The 13685-nt window shown below is 38.1% G+C and overlaps 2 protein-coding genes across 4 annotated transcripts in view; both read left to right on the top strand.

The window, feature by feature from the left end:
* The window catches only part of arrb1 (arrestin, beta 1), a 28574-nt gene extending 25490 nt beyond the window's left edge, over positions 1-3084 (top strand). For all 3 annotated transcript variants that reach the window (XM_027005765.2, XM_027005764.2, XM_027005763.2), the window contains 2 exons: positions 711-762; positions 1499-3084. In XM_027005765.2, coding sequence (XP_026861566.1) covers positions 711-762; positions 1499-1610 — 164 coding nt within the window. In that variant the 3' untranslated portion in view covers positions 1611-3084. The remainder of the gene's footprint in view (positions 1-710; positions 763-1498) is intronic.
* A 9052-nt stretch (positions 3085-12136) lies between these two features.
* On the top strand, positions 12137-13084 carry LOC113574681 (olfactory receptor 52K1-like). The gene has a single exon (XM_027005781.2). It carries the CDS (start codon positions 12140-12142, stop codon positions 13082-13084), a length of 945 nt encoding a protein of 314 aa, XP_026861582.2. The 5' UTR covers positions 12137-12139.
* The last annotated feature ends 601 nt before the right edge of the window (positions 13085-13685 follow it).

Below are 13685 nucleotides of genomic sequence, written 5' to 3'. Positions count from 1 at the left end.
GTGTTAATGAATAATTCACAGAAATTACTGAATAACATGACTAAGTATTAATAAGTAAATAATACTTATGGAATCGAAGGGGTTAAATTCCTTGAAATGTTCATACTTTTATCAGCACTCATCACCTTTATGCCTCCTGTTTCCTGTTGCCACCAAGATCTAGATTTTATTCCTATTATTTGCAGCTAGCAACATTTGATTGTCATGTTCTGGTCATGCCACTTTTTCTTTAGTTTTTTATGATTATTAAAAATTTTAATTGTATTTTTATTAATATTTTTATTTTATTATTATTACATATGTATCATATTGGCTGCTGCTTCTCATTGGCATGTGACTGGATGTAAAAGCTGTGTCCCTTGAAAGGTGCTATATAAATGTAACTACATTCAGTCATTCATTCATTCATTCTTAACAACTGCATTTGAAAGACTAATTCTACTACAATTCTACTACAATTCTATTACAAATTCTTAATGTGCCAATCTATAGATTAACCTCAACTGCTGAACAGACATTGTAATTTTTTATTTAGAAAACATCAATACCAACAAAGCCCTTCAAACAATGCAATGCAAGGGTAAACATTTAATAATCAGATGCAGTAGAGTAAGCATTGGTGGTCATTAAATGTGCTTTCTTTCCAAACTGCTATTCTACTCTGACTGCCACCCAGAAGTTACCATTTATTGTTTCTCTTTTTTTGGTAGCCCCAGAAAATGATGCACCCATTGATACAAACCTAATTGAGTTTGACACAAAGTAAGTAAAGTTCCTATTTGTTTTCTTTTTATTTATATCAGTGCTGACAAGTGTATTCAATGTTGAATTCTATCCTAAAATATACCAGCATTCCTCCAACTCTTGTCTTTTAATTTATTTGATTAAAAACCTTCTATTATGCTGGTTAAAGTTGAAAGATCACTGTAGGTCAGTGGTATTCAAATATGGTTCTCAAATCCAAATCTGGTGCTTTGATTTTGTAATCCATTGTATTTAATTGAATGACTAATAGAACTATTTGGCTACTGTCATCACACCTGACTTCTACATGAAGGGAAGTTGGAAAATATGTAGGACCTAGACCTTGAGGACCTACTACCTCTGCTGTAGATTTTGTGAAATTTGACCAAAATAACTTTGGTTAAATAGTTAAATTTATAACAGTTATTGTAGAATTATTGTAATAGTTGAAAATGGGTTGAATATTCTCATAATGACCTTTTTGAGGTCATTGTAACATTGTTTGATCATTACTCAAACATATTTACAAGATTGCACAGAAGGATTCTTTGATGCTCTAAAAGTCTTTTTTTATTTTATTGTTTTTATTTCAACATGTATAGAGTGGCATCCTGGATTTTAGTTACATACATAGTCTATAAAACACTTATTTCTAAATCACCATATACAACTCTTATGTAATACATATTTCTCCATACTCTTCTACTATACTATAAATTCTCCCCTTTGTCTCATTTTATCTGTTTTTCCCCAGTGATGATGACATAATCTTTGAAGACTTTGCACGACAGCGATTAATTGGGGCAAAAGATGACAAGGATGAGGATGAGGAAGGGACAGATTCGCCCAAGCTGAATGACAGATAGATAAAGAAAACAAGTGTTCCGCTCTGTTACACATCATTAGGGATCCAGTGGAAACCCCTTGGAAAGCAACCTGAAATCTGGGACACCCTTTAACACACTCACTGTGGTGCCGTTGTTGTGTTCCTGTTTACATAAGTCTTCTCCATACTGAAAGGGTATAAAAAATGTAAGTGTTAAAAACATGACCTTGTTGTCAGCACATTTAGCAGGTAAGATTTATAGTTCCCGGATCACCTACAGAGTGCCTATGGTGTTTAAAGGGTACTTACATGGTACAAGAAACAGTATTTCATCATGTTTAAACAGAACTTCGGTGGTAGCATGCCTTTGTTATTAGTTTATTTTATATGTTCTCCTTTCCATTAGAACAGAAAAAAGTATTTTAGTGACCATAACTTTGTATTTAAATCTATTTAAAGTATGTCTGTTCTGAACACTGTGTAAGGAAGCTGAATTGTTATTTTAAATCCAAGCACTGTCAAACTGGTTACGTAAATGGACAGTCCTAAATTAATTATTGAACAAAGGCAATTGAACCTGAGATATGGAAAAAAACCCATAAAACTGATACACACTGAACTTCATTTCTCCACTAACACTACACCACAAGCTTTCAAAACCTTTCAAATTAGAATGTGTTCTTGACACTGCTGTTCATATTGCTGTTCAGGCTTTTAATAATGAGCAGGTTCTTTTTTTAACTGACATGTAACTCCTCAAAAAGCATTCCTTAAAATGGCTGCACTGTAAAAAGTCACTGCAGTCCTAATTTGAATACTAGTACTATACTGCTATGCTGATTTTACTTAAAATTCAAGTAAATAGAGATGTATAACTTCCTGCTGCATATTACATATTATTGGCTCCTTGATGATCATTCAGAATGTCTGTTGAAGACCCAAATACAGTTCAAAGGAAAAGCTTTTTTTCATGCCATGGACCACGATCAGGCCTCACTTTGGATTACATTACATTGACAAAAATGGTTGTAGTTGCAGGTCCAAAAGTTGCTAAAGAACAGCTAAAGGAGTTTTTCTTTGGGCAGTGGTCTTACAATATAATCACTAAGGTGTTCAATACAAATTTATAGAGGAATTATAGATTCCTTCTCTTGTCATTAAATAATAGACTATTATACAATAAACCATGCAAATCCTACTTTGTGTGATGGTAGAAATATATATGTGATGGTATTTTACTAGATTAATTTTCTTTATGAATGAGGCCTTGATTTTCTGCATGAAATGTTATTTTGTATGTTTTCAGAATGAAATTCTTTTTAAAAACATGAAGATAGATATTGTTTGATATATTGTCCAATGATCTTAAAACATGGAATATTAGGTCTCATTATTTGGGAAAGCTAATTTAATACAAAATGCACTGGAAAAACAAGATAAATGGATAAAATGTTCATATTATATAAAGATAAAGTAAACTATATATTAAATATACGTTATGTTGGATATATTAAAGTGTGTATCTTCTTGAAATGCTGTAGTATGTTTTAATTGTTTATGTTGAAATTATGAACACTGATGTTCTCCAGCTAAACATGACAGTCAGCCATCAAATCAGTCATTAGAAGTTCTTGCTATTTACATGTTTGTACCAGCAGATGGCAGAGGGTCCTTACATGTATTTTATTATTCAACAAATAACATGGGGTTTTAGGACAGCAACATCAATTCAGTTCAATTAATACAACAATCACTTTACACTCCATAAATAATAATAAAACCTTTGTACAATAAACATTGTCACAATACGAATGTACAGAAACCAGGATGTATAACCCAAATAAGGTAGTTGAGGAAGTAATGTGAGGCTATTAACTAGTAAAGAACAGTGCCCACCTAGCCTGCCAAGGAGTGAGCTGGCAGCTAATGGGTATATATTCCAGGTTACAATGGTCAAGGTCCATTTTAACAGGAAATAGTTGCTGTTCTGTTGTCTGCTGCGGTTATCTTCCATGTTGGAACAGGGCCATCCCCAAACTGTTCCCACAAAGTTGGGAGCATGAAATTGTCCAAAATCTCTTGGTATGCTGAAGTATTAACAATTCCTTTCACTGGAACTAAGGGGCTGAGCCCAATTCCTGAAAAACAACCCCACATCAAACCCCCCCCCAGAATCATCCATCAGATTGCCAGACAGAGAGGCATGATTCTTCACTCCAGAGAAAACATCTCCACTGCTTTAGAGTCCAGTGGTCGCGTGCTTGACACCACTGCATCCGATCCTTATACTTTTGGGCACTACAGGTAGGTTGCAGTTCTGGAATATGACAGTACTGGAGAATAATGGGTTCCTGTTTGCTTTACATTTGATGCTTTTCAAATCTTTGGCAGTCAATTTGTGCCTTTTTTCTGGTAAACCTGTTGACTATTTGCAGCAAAACATTTGATGGTTCTGTGATCACACCCCAGTATTGTAGTAATTTTAAGAGTGCTGCATCCCTCTGAAAGATGCCTAATAATTATACATATCTTGATATAGTGTGTTGATCTCCTTATGCCACACCCTCCCTCATAAGACAAATACACATCACCTGATATGCTTAAATCCAATAAGAATTCAAGTTTATACAGCTTGGAGATGGAAAATATGCATAAAAATGAAGATATGGTCAAAATACTCTCTTACCTAATAATTGTGCACACATTGTAGATGGCATGTTCCTTTAGGTGTGCCGAGTAGAGCAGGATGTCATATCTAAACCATGATGAAGATTTGAAGCATGTCCTGGAGCATTTCCTTGATGAAGGCTTGGATGGAGAGTTGGCAAGGCCACATGGCATCTATTAACTATACAGAAGGTGATACATTCATCTCCTTTCTGCATCTGCATTAAGGTATACACACTATTCTCTAACGGTCCCCATCTCTTTCCTCTTTTCTATGTGAACTGAGCCACATGACTCTGTGTTTTTGTTCTGAGCTCAGTTTTTGACGTCACCATGTATTTGTCTGCTTTTCTAGCCCTAACCCTAACCCCTTGTTAGCTCTAATCAAGGGGTCACCTGTCACCTGTTGTGTATTTAACCACAATCGGTGTTCGTATATATACCTCTCTTTTCGTGGCTGATTGTTGGTTGGTTACTGTTCTCGTGTGGTGTGTATGGTTCCTGCTGGCTGTTTACAAGTGTTTGTGCTCATGTGTTGGTCTGTTGTTCTCTATTTTAGTTCACTGTTATACATTTTTCATTTGCATTCCTATGTTTAATTTTCTTTCACCATTAAATGTGTTCCTTTGAGATTCGTGCCTGCATGCCACGTTCTCCAGTTGCTTGTACATATCACAGAATAACTGACTAACAAAGGTATGCAGCGTGTTTTTAATAGCAGGAGTGAGATTTTGGATGAGACTTCTTGAGGACACTAAGCAGGCAGAAGAGGGGTGGAAACATGCTGCTCACAAGCTGGTCAGCATAATCAACCAGTTGCTCAGAAGGGATTCTACGAACAGGAAAGATACACAGCTGACCTGCCTATCTATGGACTTACCTGTCTTCTTGGGAGCTTATGAGGGATGTCAGCCCCCGGGTGAACCTCCAGAGCCAGTAGGGGAAGAGATGGCCAGCAGCACCGCTTCTCCACAGCACCTGTCTCCCAGTCAGGCTTGGAAAAAGAAAAAAGATCTGGTCTGTGCCTACTCTTGAGCCAAAGCAACCCTTCGCTCCTCTGAGCTCAGAGGAGGAAGATTCCCCTGGAGTTTTTGGGGGGATTCTGGGACTCCCAGGGCAGACTCTCTTTGGACTGACCAGTCCTCTTTTGTCCTCTGTGTGGTGAAGTGAACTCTGAGGGTGGGGGGGTTTGCTTTGTTAATCCACCCCCTCTCATTACAGTTGTGATTAAGGAGCAGGCCAACACACCTGCAAGCCCCAAGGAGGACCACCTAAGTACAATTGCAGGCATGCCTTCAAACTCAGTCCTTGCCATGTCCTGTGCACTCTTTGCTCCAGTGGGTGCACCTCTCAGCACAATGACAGGCGCTTCTCCAGATGCAGTTCCTGGTGTATCCTGCATTTTTGTGGGTGCACTGCCAGGCACTGTATCAAGTTCTTTTTCAGATGCAGTCCCTGCTGTTCGATGTGCTTCTCTATGCCTTGCCTGATGCATCCCCCTGTGTGTCCTGTGCACCTCTCTGCACCCCAGCAGGCACTTCTTCCTACTTGCCATGGACTGTTGCACCTAGCTTTTGGGATTCTGTCCCCAAGTCCAGAGTCAGCTAGCTCCGATTGCTAGTCTGTCACCAGATCCTCACCACTTTTCCTGGCCATCCTCGTACTAGTCACTTTCTCTGTTACTGTTACCCTTGCTGTTGCTATCTCTCCCCTTGTATCCCCTCGTCTTCCCACTAGTTCCTGTACTTGTCACAGTCCGTGTCCCTTTTAACCTGCCTCCACAAGGCATGTTGTACAGTCTACTGCAGAGCCCCGAGTCCAGCTTGGCCCTGTCCCCCTGCACCAGACCAGCTTCCTACTATGCCATCCCCAGGTGTGGCACAGGGTCTGGGCCCCACTCTCCCCTCTTTGGGAGATGTACTTTTGGCCCATCTCAGTCCATCTGGTCCTCAGGTTCTGCCATGCAGTGCTGGCCTGGGGTCCATTGTTCCTCTGACATATGCAGCTGGGGTACTGCAACAATCCCTCATTTTTCCCTGATATGTGTGAACTGTGTTTTTGTTTTCAGTTCTGTGTTTCAAGAGATGCTACTTTGTTAGCACTTATCATTAGGGTCACTTGTTTCATATGCAACCACAATCGGAGTTCATGTATAAACCCATTTTCTTGTCTGATTATTGGTTAGTGTGTGTGTGTGTGTGTGTGTGTGTGTGTGTGTGTGTGTGTGTGTGTGTGTGTGTGATTCCTGCCATCTGTTTTCAACTGCTTGTGTTCATGTGTTAGTCCATTGTTCTGTTTTAGTTTAACATTATGCATTTATTGATTGCATTCCTGTTTGTTTCATTTTTGACAAACATTAAAATACCCTTCTTTGAGACTCGTGCCTGCATACTTTTTTTTTCTCCAACTGCTCATACACATCACATATGCAAGTCCAAAGTGATGTACACACAGGCTGCTCCAATATAAGCAGCACAAGAGGTGGAAAAAACTGGTACTTGCCAGACAAATTGTTTAGATGAGTTACTTCCTCAATACAATATCATAGGTATGAAAATAATTATTGTCCTTAGTATTCCAAAATCCATGTCAATAGTTATGACTGCTGCTAAGCTGTAAAATCAGGTTATGGTTATTGCTAATGGTACTGTAATGACAATTGCTAATGGCCTATATAGCTTGCTCTCTAACTGAAAATGTTTGTGCCTCAGTAAGCCTCACATTATCCTTTTCTTCTTTAAGGCAGGATTTTTGTTAATCATCCTGGCTCTGTTAATTTATGTCAGCTTATCTTCATGTATTGTTGTAAACCATATATTAAGTATGGCATTTTGGTGCTCTACAACATCAGACTCCTTCAGCAGGCTACTCTTTGTCCTGTGCTTCTCAGAATAAAATGATGAAAGAGTGTGAAGTGTCATAGCTCTCTGACCCTATATTGTTAATGTCTATAAAAGGGCCAGATATATCTTGTTTCTTATTGCTTATGTGTGATACATATCTTAAGGGCATTTTGAGTTTTGTTGCTATGTTAACAGTTTTACTCTGAGCAGCTCAAAAGTAAACATAACAAATAGCTCTCAGGGGGTACAGAATATGCTTAGAATGGACAGAGTGCACTACCAGGGGGCCAATTATAGCAGTGTCTAGCTAGGTTCAACTTTGACCACTAATTATCTGAAAGAACATCAAAGCAGACATTAGAAACATACATCATTATGTTGGCCATGTTGTTAGGATGTTTGTCTCAATTTGTTTTGTTTCTTATGTGTAATTTTAATGTGAAATACTTTCCATGGCCTACTAAGTACAGTAAGCTAAGAACGTTACCTAGAGAGCTGCAGAAATGGCTCAGGCAACAGAGCCTGTTTCACCAAATGACGCTGAAAGTTTAGCTCTAGAAAAATCTCAAGAAGGTATGACGAAATGAAATGTCAATCAGTACTGTACTGATATGATGTACATGCACTGGCCACTTTAGAGATACACCTACATTATTGGGTCACTTTATAGGTGTAAATTTATATATAGACACACATTTTGTTAACAATGCTCAATCCCATTCATCAGTGGTCATGTTCTGACCACCAGGCCAATTATTACCATGTATTATTTCGGTAGGGGGCTGACCACTCAATACAGCACTGACACTGACATTGTATGGTGTGGTTGTGGGTGTTGCAGTGGTACAAGTGAAATGCACAGTGGGCTGTTGTTGCTGGGATGATTTGTTCAGTTAGGTTTAAGGCAAAGTTGATGGTTCATGGCAAGGTTAAATGTTAGACATTTTCCCTAACAGATGGAGTAACAGGCAAAGAAAGTAATCCAAATAACCAAGAGGACACACAATGATAAACAATGGCCCAGATACATATCAAATGATGACGAGACTTCACTGAACACAAACACGGAGTTTAAATACAAGATACAGGACTAACAAGATACAGGTGATTACAATAGCATGTAATGGAACTAACTAGGGGGTGAAACCAAAAGAAACCAAAACAAGGAAACACAAGGATGCAAAACCAGGAAGTAAATAAACATTGGTGTAGTCATTGGAACTGCAATGCCAGGGCGGGGCGAACGTGACATTGATAATCGTGACACGTGACAAAGATAATCACACCGTGAATAAAGAACAGATTAAAAACATGTGTGGACTGGTTTAGAAGAAATTTAAGATGACAGATCTTGGGTGTTTAAATGTGGAAAACACTAAGGGTGAAGGGCATTGTAAAGTAATGGAACCTTGACAAATTACTTTGATAACAGTTTTAAATGGCATAGTTCTCAACTACATTTTGGAGGTATTTAAGTCTATGTTCTTTGAGCAGAGGAATTTTGTATTTCAGTCTTACTGTGGCTTAAAGAGTCTGGGTTTATTTTCATAGAGAAGTCACATGGGAGAACTAAGGGACCCCAGGAGGCACAGTAGTGTTCAGACTCCACTTCCAAGCTTCAAGGCCCCAAGTTCATGGGAGACTTGTGACAACAACCAAGTCAACCTCATGCAGTGTGTTTTATCTCATCTGACTCCAGAGGAGTGGCTTCACCAGTTGAAGGGAGGCCTGTGCATGAATTGTGACAGTACTGGCCATGTTGGCATGTCCACACAGACCTCAGGCGCTGACCCCTGGAGTAAGATCCTCCTACTAATGTAATGAGTGTTTCCACAAAGGGCTTGGTAACTTTCCTTCTGCCTGTTATTTTATTCTGCTGACAGAAACTTCATTCATTCTCCACTCATTGAAGAACTTTAGTACCAAGCCAATGTACTACATACTGAGCTTATCATATTACTGGTTCTAATGTTATCAGTATGCTCAGTAATATTAGGTTTGCCATGGCTAGAGAGACATGACCCCTCATTTCTTGGTCAGACCAGGAATTACTGTCATGGTCACCATTCTGTCATCAGATCATCCATAGCAGTCAGATCAACTTCCACAGGATGTCCTGTCACCAATGCCAATGTGGACATCCCTCCTGAATATGCAAACCCCTAGGAGGTTTTCAGTAAGAGTATTGTCAAGCTTCCTCCTCATCATTTATGACTGTGTTATAGACCTCATTTAAAACTCCATGTTTCCCAAATCTTGGGTTTACCCAGGAGGAGGAATGAGCCATGGAAACATAGGTTCAAGAGACAGTTCAGGGTTTTATCTGACCCTTCACTTCCCCTTTTTTGTACTTGTTAAAATAAAGTACAGGGGGGCCCTGTCCTGGCATAGGCTATTGAGGTCTAAATTAAATCACTAACAAATATGCCCACCCTCTTCCAATCATTCCTGTTTGCTTAGAGCATTTGCAAAGTATGAATTTCTCCAAACTAGACCATAGGAGCACCTACAACTTAGATGTATGAGATAAGGGGATGAATAGAAAACCGCCTTTGACACCACTAGAGGGTACTACAAGAATACATTAGTGCAGCTTGGCCCCAGTATCACCCCCTCTGTCTTCTAGGCATTTATTAATTAAATATTAAGATATGATTTGTATGATCAGACAATTTGTGATATCTTACATCAGTGGTATCCTTGTCTATTCCCCTGACCCTATCTCATGTTAAACATGTTCACCAGGTGTTTCAATGTCTTATGGCCAAGAACTTGTTTGTTAAAGGTGAGAATGTGAATTCCACCTCAAGCTGACTTCATTTTTGAGTTAAATCATTAGTGCTAATGGGGTAACCATGGATAACCACAAAGTTGAGGCTGTAATTAACTATCTTATACTCACTCCAATTAAGGGGCTAAAAGATTTTTGACATTTGCTCATTTTTATCTAAGCTTCTTAAGACACTTTAGTAATATTGCAGCACCTTTCACTGCTGTCCTGAAAGGTGTGGCCAAGAAACTGAATTGGTAACCTCAGGCTGAATGAGCATGTTCTTAAGGAAGCAGTGACCTCTGCACCTGCCCTTAAATGTCTTGATCCATCTGCGCCCTCTGTGGGTGAAATGAGATTCCTCTGAGATTCCCACTGGACTGGGAGCCCTTTCTAAGATACTTCCTGTGGCCTTTTATTCACACAAGCTCACGTCAGTGGAGGGGAATTATGGAATTGGGATAGGAGATCACAAAATCCTGGCCATGAAATTAGACTTAGAAAAGAGGAAGCATTGGTTGGAGGGTGGTAACCACCATTTTCTTTATCCTTATGGATAATTAGAATATGGACTATCTGCATATTGCCAAGTGACAATATCCCCATCAAGCAGAGTGGTCTCTATTCTCCAGGTTTCAGTTTAATATTTTGTTTGGCCCTGGATCCAGTAATACAGTCTTGCAGCAGATCAATAGCAAGAGGAGGCTTATCAGGGAGAGATGCGCTTGTACCAGCCTATTCTATGCAGTACGCTGGCTGCTGGACACAAGATGGTGTGGAGGTGTGCTTCAATATCTCATGGACAGGGAGGAGTATGGTCCAGAACAAAGATAGGTTCCTGACTCCAGTGCCTTGTCTGTGTCCTAGCTATTCTGGTTGGTCCACTGGTCCTCATAAGAGGCCTCTGTCAGTCTAACCCTACAGGGTTCTGCACATTGATGCCTCCAGTTGTGGTGATCATAGCAATTGCCCTCATTCCTTCATGGTACCATCATGCCCCCCTCTGGTTGAGTAGTCCACATTGCTCAGAACACTGATCCATTTCCAGACTCCAACAGGATCCCTCATGTGACATCATGAGGCTCACCTCATAGCCAAGACCCAACCATGAACTGATGATCTCTAGAATACTGAACTGTTACATCTGTGTTTAATTGAACCATACCTATAAAGACTGTGTTTCCAAAATGTCTTTGTGAAGTACTGCCCCTTATTTCCAGATTGTACTGCATACCTTTTCATGTTTGGTGGTTTCTTGTGTTTTTACCCTTTTGTGCTTTTTATTTGCTTTTCCCTTTTGGGGTCTGTTTGCTGTGTTTTTGTCTTACTGGTTTATGATGTGCACTCTGTCCTGCTCTATTCTACTGATGTCCCTTTAGTTTGATAATCCTCTCCTTCTGGCTTTGACCCTCACCTGTTTTGTGACTACATGCTCAGATTGCCCTTTTTCTAGTAATGTCTCAAACTGATCTTATCCGCAAGCTTCTCTCTCATTCTGTCTTGTTACAACTGGCCTGATAAAAAGCTATTGTTATACATAGAATCTCATTTACAACAAAAATACAAACAGCCCTGACCAGCTTTTTCATCTTTTTTTATTGTTATAATGAAGGGTGAAAATAAATAAATAATTATCACACCATGGACAGATAGTAAAGGTAAAATGCCTAAACTAACATCACCTAAAAATATCCTGAGAAACCCTTTTTGATTGCATACATAATCATGAAATGTAGCAATTCATCACTGTTTGGTGTATTGCAAATATGGGTGGACATTAAGCCCCATATGAATACAACAGGTTATATTAAGCACCAATCACCCTAGAATAAGCTTGAATTAAGCATGAAGTTTAGGAAAACATGTTCTGTGTGCTACTGTCAATGAAAGTTTTCATTGATCAGAGCTTATGTACAATCTTGCTGTATTTGTAATTTTATTGTATTTAATTTTGTTTTTTTTAAATCTGTGTTAGAAGGGTGTTACAAAAGTGTGATGTGCTAAGTTATTTAAAGCTTTGTAGTGTGGTATATATCATGGATGTTTGAACAATTTGAAGTTTCTATGTTATGAGAATAATTAGAAGCATATTTTGCATTTAAGGTGATTATACTGTGAATTTATCATGAACCTATAATTTATAAACGTTTGTGTTATGACATGCTATTGGAAAATGGATAGGTAATAAATCAAATGAAATAAACTTTCATAAGTACTGTGTAAGTACTGTGATAAATACTGAATCTGACACTTGTGTGGAATGTCAGCTGTATGAAAAGGCTGAACAGCATGCAGGATTTTGTATCAAACTTTTCTTTTACAGATTTCAAACTCAATGGCTTTCATACTTTGGGAGAATGGAGACCTATGTTATTCATTCCATATTTTCTGATGTTTTTGTTGTCTATTATTGGAAACTCCACTATACTATATGTGATAATATCTCACCGGGCTCTGCATTCGCCTATGTTTGTACTTATTGGTCTCATGGCACTTGTGGATTTATGTTCACCATTTATTTTTGTCCCACATTTGCTGCTTATCTTTTTATTTGACTTCAGTGCTATTTCTCTAGTGGGCTGTTTGATCCAAATGTTCTGCATTCATTATTCTGGGACATGTCAGTCTACTTTATTGTTGTGTATGGCACTGGATCGTTATTTTGCTATATGCAGACCACTTTTTTACCAAAAGCATATGGAGTTTTCTAACTTTTTAAAGATCATCATAGTGCCATTAATCAGAAATGGAGTCTTAATTAGTACAGTAGTCTGTCTGGCTGGAAGGTTATCATACTGTTCAACAAATGTGATAGATCATTGTTTTTGTGAGCATATGGCATTGGTTCAGCTGGCGTGTGGAGACATTTCTATAAATAATTTGGTAGGACTTTTAACTGCTTTCCTTGTACCAACTGTAGATTTTGTTTTAATTGCTCTGTCTTACATAATAATATTCATTTCTGTTCTAAAATCTGGCAAGGCACACTTGAAGGCTATGAATACTTGTATTACTCATATAATTGTTATCACATTTACTTTAATTTTTGCCTTATTTTCTTTTATGTTATATAGAATAAACAATAATATTTCTCCAGGGAGCCGTGTTTTTCTGAGCACAATGTATTTACTTTTTCCAAGCTGCTGCAACCCAATTATTTATGGGCTGAGAACAAAAGAAATAAGACTTCACTTTCTGAAATTAATAAAACATATGAAGGTCTTACCTCTGTGACATTAGATCAAAATGTATCAATGATTCTTCTAAAACAATGTGATGTGAAATAATTTATTAATTGCAATGAAGTATTCTAAATGCATTAGAAATCTAAAACATACTGGGCTGTATCTAAATAAAACTTATTTGTTGGACTCTGGGTGGACTCTATGGTTGGACTTTGTTGGATAAGTTTACTTAAAGTATAATAAAACAATGTGTATTTGCATTTTTTATTGTATTTGATTTTTTATGTAGTTATTTTCACGTATGTTATTACTATTGTATCAGATGATAAGGTGTAGCTTAGAAAGGACACAATTGTTAGATGGAACCTTGTGTTCCAATGTACTTGTCATCACTGCCCTGACATAATGGATGTGCTCTTCCATGTTTGCTGAGTAGATCAAGATATATGTATATAAGTAATAATTGAAACTGAGTATTCTGAATGCATTAGAAGTGTAAATCAGTGGGGGTTATAAATACCTGGCTGAATATAACACCTGCTTATGTTGTACAAAAACATTATTTGACTCAGAGTTTCCTAATTGGTGGTGATGGTATTAATCAAGTCACAGCACATAACATTTGTAACCAAGAATATAATTTTTGTATA

This window comes from Electrophorus electricus, chromosome 15 (genome assembly GCF_013358815.1).
Source record: "Electrophorus electricus isolate fEleEle1 chromosome 15, fEleEle1.pri, whole genome shotgun sequence".
NCBI lineage: Eukaryota > Metazoa > Chordata > Actinopteri > Gymnotiformes > Gymnotidae > Electrophorus > Electrophorus electricus.
This window is presented reverse-complemented; position numbering and strand designations above follow the sequence as displayed.

Coding starts and splice junctions, on each gene's coding strand:
- LOC113574681 (XM_027005781.2), top strand. CDS start 12,140: ATGCAGGATTTTGTATCAAACTTTTCTTTTACAGATTTCAAACTCAAT.